The sequence below is a fragment of the Morone saxatilis genome, unplaced genomic scaffold (assembly GCF_004916995.1).
Source record: "Morone saxatilis isolate NCDOM2014 unplaced genomic scaffold, NCSU_SB_2.0 Contig24, whole genome shotgun sequence".
NCBI classification, from domain to species: domain Eukaryota; kingdom Metazoa; phylum Chordata; class Actinopteri; family Moronidae; genus Morone; species Morone saxatilis.
The window spans coordinates 26,809,737-26,817,306 of record NW_023339807.1 but is presented as its reverse complement, the minus strand read 5'-3'; the positions used below and the strand labels follow the sequence as shown (position 1 = coordinate 26,817,306).

Sequence of the window (7,570 nt, the reverse complement as noted above, 5' to 3'; positions counted from 1 at the left end):
CTGCAGGGGAGGTTGATACGGACCTTCGCCTGGTTTTATGTCACACTTTTATAGACTTCAAACCCTGCAAACACTTCACTGACAAATGAGAGGATATTTACGATTACTGGGTTTTATACATGGAATACATGGAAATGTTAATAAAATTACAAAAATAATTTACACTGTATGAATGCAAGAAAATAATGTGTATTCTCAAGACAGTAAACAGGTGTATGAAGCAATGGTGGTAACGTGTCCAAAATACAGCTTTATATCAGTGTAAACAGCAATAATTACTGTAATTTCACAGATAATTAATTTTATTACAGTTCTATAACTTTTAAAATTCAGATTAAAATAAGAAAAATCAAATAATAACAGCACTCTGCTGTAAATGTAAGCCTGATTATTTGTATTACAGCAGAGTTCATCTGTATTTATAGCTAATTTAATTGGTTTTACAGTGTCAATATCTTCAATGAAACATTAAAAAGCCAAAAAATTACGGAAGGTTTTACTTTATTTTTATTTTACTGTATTATTTATCCGCTCTATCTGCCTGAATATATATTTTTTTACAGTGTATAATGTGCAAATCAATCCCAAACAGTCTGTCAGCTGATATCTTTCTCTTTATATGTCTATTTGTTGTCCTGTGAGGTGACATGTTGTTCTTCTCTTTCCTCCAGCTCCTATCGCCTCTGTGCGTTAAATAACTCGCGACCTAACCCTGATCCATACTGGGAACAAATTGCTATCCGCAGGCCGGCGTGATGAGGGCTCCAGGAGCATCTATGGTAATTCTCCGGCGGTTCCTTTGTTCTCGGCCGTTTCTTGTCGTCTCTCGTCGTCCCTCCTTACAGGTATCTCGTTAGAAGAGAGGGTGGCAGGGAGCGCAATCAGGCTCTCCTTTCAAACGCGCCCGCATGAAGCCTCGCCTCATCAAACAAAATGAGCGCGCCCTCGCCGCGCTTCACTGGGAATTTTCAATACCGCTGGTTATGAAGTATTAATAGCACTGTTCCTGACAAGTCAGATCCCCTTTTCTATCTCTCTCTCCTCCCCGTCCTCTGCCCTTTCATTCTCTTTCACTCTTTCTTTGTTTCCCCCTTCAAACTGCCTGTTTCTCTGTCCCAATTTTCCTTTCTCCCCTTTGTCGCGCCGCACCTTTGTACTGTCTCTCTCTCTCTATTTTAGATCTGTCAGTTCCTGTGCTGCTCTTGTATTCTCTCTCTGTTTCTTCATGCGTCTTTTGCTGCGTGTCACATGAGAGGTGGGACACTTTAACAGGGGGGGGGGAAATCTTTGCTGCTTTAGCTCCAAACACGTCTTAAGACTGCTTTACATCTGCCATTCTCCAGATGCTTTTATCCACAAGCTACTCACAATGTGCCCAACATAAGTGTGAACACTTAAAGATGGTCCAGATGTTCACAGGGATTAAACTACCTCCTGTTGTCATTTACCTGCTGCTTTAAATCCAGTCCACCTGATGATTTAAAACAGAGTCTGAGGGTGTGGCCCTCCTCTCAGACAGTCTTTAGAGACTAGTTTTCCAATCATGGAAACACCTGGAAATTGATTAAAATGACCCAATATCTTGGAAATGCTGTCCTGGTAAACCTGAGAGTGTATTCTGTTTGAAACTCGACTGTTGGTAGGATAATCTGCGCACTGTGAAACTACCGTTTATGAATTTAGGAAACAAAACAGGTTGTTTTTCTCATTTCAGAACAAAAATCTGTTGTCCGCCAAGTACACTGACCCGCCAGCAGTATCCTCTCCATCTCGTTATCTATACGTCCGTGTTTTTCCTTTGTTGTCTTTCCCACTTTGCTTCTCTTTTTCAGATCCCTACTTCTGCTGCTCGACCTCAACATTCTACCTCTTCCTCTGTTTGCACTGCTGCCTCTCTGCTTTATTAGCTCGTGGCCTTGCTCTCCTTCAAAGCCCTCTACCTCTCTTTACCTCGACACCCAACTATTACTCCTCTATCTCTACTTTTCCCCTCCATCACTCCCCCCTTTCTGCATGTCACCTCTCAGCCATCTCAGAGTTTTCACCGTACAAGATCAAAGTACCTGGATGGTTTGCCTTCGAACCGGTACACCTTCTCACTCCAGTCATCAAGGTCGGGGGATTGAACTCGTCCGAGCACCGTCGTCGGGAGAATACCTGTCAGGAGGTGGGAAGTAAAAGACACAAAAAAAGGTCAAAAAATGCATCGGCTTTGAAAGGAATTAGTTTTGAGTGCGAGGGATCCCTGCGGTACAACCCAAATATTAAGAGTGACGGAGAGAAAGTGGAGGCTTCTTTAAGGAGATAAGGTGGCGGCCTCACTGGCACACACGGTCATGGTTTGACAGCACAGCAGGAAGACGTGCACGCTCGCACAGTGTTTTTCCCCCCTTCTTCCAAAAAAAGCTGAACGCAGCGCTGTAATCTCTTTAGCCGTGAAATCAGCTGCCTTTTAAAAATGGCTCCTGTTTATGTGCCCATCAAACCTGGGACTTAAGCTGGAGTTAATTGTTTGCTTCATGGCATGTTGTTGAGCTACGTGATGGATTCGTATTAGCGGGTTAATGTACTTTCATGTGGAAAGGCCCCCGGAGAGGGAATCCACTAAAAATACATTACAGAAAACCTTAGTTTTTCCAGCAAATTACAGGAGGCTGACAGATGGTATGAAATGCTAAATAAGTGATGTGGGCTGGAGCAGGAGGCTGCGAGCAGTCGACTGTGACAAGTACAGTCTTAACAACACGAGCGCAGAGCACTCAGGAGGTGGTGGGAGGGACACCGGGGGACTTGAAGGTTAGAGGAGCCCGTCTGCGACCAGAAAGACACCAGTTTGAATCCCTCAGAACAGCTGGTGAACTCTGAACTGGGACGATGAATGACAAATGTTTTCTTGTCTGTCTACAACTACCACCAGGTTTCCCTTGAGCAACGCCGCAACTTCTATGGCGGAGTAGAAAGTTGTACTTTGAGGCTCTCGGGTGTGAAATGAAAAACAGCGAAGCCTGTTCCTGGATAAAAGAAGGTTAACAAGTCAAAGAAAACACAAATTAAAAGGCAACGACTGTAGAGAAAATCTAAAGGAACTGTTCAGTTGTAGCTGTGAACAACACAAGGGAGGTAAATATTTCTGCTTTTCTTGGAGCAGTTCACTTTGATCTCCTACTAAATCAAAGAAGAGCCAGGGGCCCCGTTTCACATAACAGGGTTTTTCCACGGACCCGGGTCGGCCAATCCAAGCTGTGATGACATGCGTTTCCACTACAGCTTCACAGCGGGGGGGGGGGCAGCAGGGCCGATCCTGACCAACCTGCGACCGTCAGCGGCTAAAACTGGTGGAGACTTGAAGAAAAGTCTCTAAAATGAGAACTTTTAAGAGGTCATGTGATGTTTTTTTCGCTCATGGCGTTGCTGGGACACTGTGATGATCTGGTTGTGATGTCACAATAGGTTCACACTTAGGTTAAGGTGGTGGTAATCTCCACCTTCCCCACCCAGATTTATCCTGCTAATGTCTGTAACTAAAGGTGGTAATACTGTCAGTTATATAAACAGAAAACCTGAAACATACCCTCATAACTGTAGACGATGAAATTGGTGTGTCCTGGTGAGTGAGGGTGGTCATTCCTGTCCCCGATGACGACCGTCAGCGTGCTGGTGGAGCTCATTGGAGGAGAGCCGCTGTCGATCATAAGAATCGGGAGGTGGTACTCCTTTTGCCGCTCGCGGTCGAAGGTCCGGAGGGCGGTGATGGCTGCGCTGCCATTACGAAAGTCAGTCAAATTGAAGTTGGTGGCGTCTGAGGTGAGCATGAGAAGCCGTATAGAGAACGGTCCGCCGTTGGTGGAGGTGTCCCGGTCGGTGGCGTGGAGGAGGAGGGAGGTTTCGTTCATCCGAACTGCCTGGGGCGCCGCCATGTTCTCCCAAACCACGGGCTTATAAGGGACCTCGAACTCTGGCCCATTGTCGTTGATGTCAAGTACGGTTACCACGACGATGGCAGTGCCAGTCAGGGGTGAAGTCCCAGAGTCGGTGGCAAGGACCATGATCCTGTGCTGCGAGATTTTCTCCCTGTCCAGAGAATCGGCCACTACCACCCAACCTGACTGGTCCACCAGAAACTGACCGTAGGGGTCTGACTCCTTTGAAATACTGTAAGAAAAGCGTCCATTTTGGCTGGAGTCGAGATCAGAAGCTGTAACCTGAGCGACAATTGTCCCCACGGGTACGTCCTCAGACATGGCCGGTGACTCGTAGAACTGCGGGAAGAATACTGGTGCGTGGTCGTTGGAGTCTTCCACCTGAACGAGACAGTAGGCGAGGCTGAAGAAATCAGCGTCTTCGGCCTTCAGGGTCAGATTGAAAGTCCTCTCGTGGGGCTTCTCGAAGTCAACCTTCTTCTTAAGTTTTATCACACCGCGTCGGTTCACTTTGTCTGTCTCCACGAAAAACTTCCTGTCCTCGTCACCACCGACGATGCTGAAGGTTACCACAGCGTTCTCGCCTTCGTCGCCGTCTGTGGCAGAAACTACAAGAACCTCGCTGTTCACCTCCAGGTCTTCTGTCACCTGAACGCCAAAGGATACAACAGAGTTATTATTAGCAACGACAAAAGGAGGTGAAGGCGTGTCACTGCCTCACGTTCGTGGACTCACCTGAGTAGTGTAGAGCCTCTGAGAGAAGACGGGTGGGTGATCATTGACGTCTGAAATCATAATGGTGGCTGTCCCTGTTCCCGCCAAACCCCCGCCATCCCTGGCCTCAACCACTACCAGATACCGGTCTTCCACCTCCCGGTCCAGGGAGCGTAGAACCGTGTAGATGGTGCCTGTGCTGGCGTTGATGGAGAACAGGTTGAGGTTAATCTCATTGCGGACGTTCTTGATGATGCTGTAGGTCAGCATGGCGTTCTTGCCCTCGTTGGGGTCGTCCAGGTCCATGGCACGCATCTCCATGACGGAGGTGTCGGCAGGTGAATTTTCAGGCACTTGGCCGACAAAACATCCGTCTACTTCCAGTGCCGGGCACGGGAAGAAGGGCGCGTTGTCGTTGACATCTCGGACCTCTAAGAGAACGTCAGCAAACCCTGTGAGTCCGGCCCCTCCTTCGTCTGTGGCGAGGACGAGGAACCTCCAGGCCGGGCGCTCCTCGCGGTCCAAACGCCGTTGGGCGTAGATTCTTCCTGTGCGTTCTTCAATGGTGAACTCGCCACCAGCGCCCTGGCCATGGAGGGAGTAGCGGAGGGCGGTCTGATCGGCCTCCTGGTCTGGATCTGTGGCTGACACCTGCAAAGGTTTAGACAAATCCAAAATGAGACTTATTTTTACCACATGAAACCCCTCTCAGGTGACCTCAGGTGATCTCAGGTGATCTACTAACTATTCCAGACTAAAATACAGAAGATATAGATTGATATATTTTGAGGTTACAAGTTAAGATATATGACCAACTAGACATTTATAGAATTTGTTACGGAAAGAAAGCTCAGGTGTGGTAAGAAGAAGAATTACAAAATTTTGTTCCACTTCATTCACACAGATAAAGACCCGAAATAGACACATGCACACACAGGACCAATAGACATGTATTTAGACTCTGGTTCCCACGACGAATCCCAAGATACTGCCACTCCTGTGTTTGTTGGATCGTCTAACAACGCCTTAACCCTCAGTTTCTGTACATTTCTTGCAGTCGAGAGGTACCTGTTCTCCGACTGTGGCCATTCAGAAAAAGGTATTAACACTTCTGCTTTGAGACTAGGTCGGGCTACATTTACCTCGCCGTCAGACGAATATTTCCAACGGGGGAACTGAAGCCGTTGTATCACTCTCTCCAAAGCCACCAGACCCAACTGACAAAAACAGTAATTTTACAGAACAAAGTTACTGGTCTACTGCTGCCTCGATAGGGTAAAAGGAAGGTAAAACTGTGGATATATATTCGAAATATAGCGTACAATTAAACTGATATTGATTATATTTAGGAGGACCTTTTTCTAGGTGACTCTACTTTGCAATGTTTTATATACTTAAATTATGTTTTAAATTGCTTTTTTGTATGAAATACTCGTCGAATAATCTCCTTTTAAAAACTGTAATCTAAATTTTGGTGATACTGGAAGACTTTTAAACTCTAAAAACAAGCAATACGCAAAAAAAAATAAAAGCAATCACCCACAAAACACCACTTTCTGTTGGTGATAAATTGGATTTTATTATACTGAAATGAAACATGGTCGCTGGCTGTGACAAGAAGCAACATTGACTTTCCTCTTTAAAGGAACTACTGCTTTTTGAGGCGTTTCTTATCAAAACAGTTGAATTGCTTTTTCATTATGTACAAATGTCAAGCCCAGCAAATAGGACACGAGGCAGGGAGCTGATTGCAGCACGCGGGGACTCTGCGACACAGGAATAAACATTTCTCTGTTGCTTTGTCCTGTTTGCTTAATTAACCTGCCCTCCTGCTATCTCTCTGAACGAGGGGACACGAGCGGCGGCGGCGGCGATGACACGAGCTCTCACATCTGTCACTGCGACACACAGTGCAATTAAAAGTTAATAGACGGCAACAAAAGCAGGAAAAAAGTACACTTTTAGCCTTTCTTCTCCTCTTTCCTCACCAGAGGGTTTGTTTACAGAAGCCTTTGAAGTTTTCTCCCTCCCCCCCTCTCCATCCTGCAGCCGCCACTGCCACCTCCCCCCTGTTGGCTCTCATGACAATGTGATGCAGGTAGACAATATTGAAGATGAGCAGTCGCGGTGCCACAGAGGAGGCTGCTGTGCAGGTGAAGTCAAAAAATATTCATTTCAAATTGGATTTTCCCCTCTGTTCACTATCTGCTGAATTGTATTAATACACGGGGGCTCAGAGCGGCGTGCGTTCAAGGAGGGGCCGGCAGCCGCGCGCCGGGAAAACTATTGAGAGAGTTAGAGAGAAACCGAGCGTATATCAAATCAATTCCAGCAGGCGAGGGGAAGCAGGCCCGGGTTGAGGACTCAGTGACACATGCCTCTCTGACGGGGATTACTTTCCTGCCCTCTCAGACGCACTTCCACCTTTCTAATCTGATTTAGCTTGGCGGCACACGCATATTACTGTGAATTACCGGAGATAGGTGTGACGAAAGGCGGACAACAGCCAGAGAAGAAAAAGGAGGTCGACTTTCTGAGGCAACTTTTCAGATGTTGGGCCCTTCCTGTCGATTTCGGTGCCTCTATCAGGTGATATTGTGTTAAACACACGTGTGATGTGTTAGGACGCGGACACTGGATCTGCGCTGAGGTGTCGCTTGGGGCTAATTCAACTCTCAGTTTGAAGCGTGACCAACAGTATTAAGATCCGTCTGTATTTAACCTGATACGTTCTCACAACAAGCTCCTTCGTGGTGAAGGTGCGTTCAGGAGGTGCTACTTTCTCATGTTGACATTTTAAACAGTTTCATCTGGACTGGACGGACATCTAATCAGTGCTTCTTTATTACTTTTTATTCAATATCACTCATTTTCTGTATCTGCTTATGCTGTGCAGGGTCACAGAGGGGTTGATCCCAGCATGCACTGCGTGAAAG

General features: G+C 46.6%; 1 protein-coding gene across 1 annotated transcript in view; it reads right to left on the bottom strand.

Annotated features, from left to right (window-relative positions):
- Positions 1–7,570, bottom strand: part of si:dkey-22o22.2 (neural-cadherin) — a 43,358-nt gene that overhangs the window by 14,302 nt on the left and 21,486 nt on the right. The window contains exons 13-16 of the mRNA XM_035673225.1: positions 6,456–6,532; positions 4,656–5,285; positions 3,572–4,568; positions 2,051–2,157 (exon numbers count right to left, since the gene is read on the bottom strand). Of these exons, the coding sequence (XP_035529118.1) occupies positions 2,051–2,157; positions 3,572–4,568; positions 4,656–5,285; positions 6,456–6,532 (1,811 nt within the window). The remainder of the gene's footprint in view (positions 1–2,050; positions 2,158–3,571; positions 4,569–4,655; positions 5,286–6,455; positions 6,533–7,570) is intronic.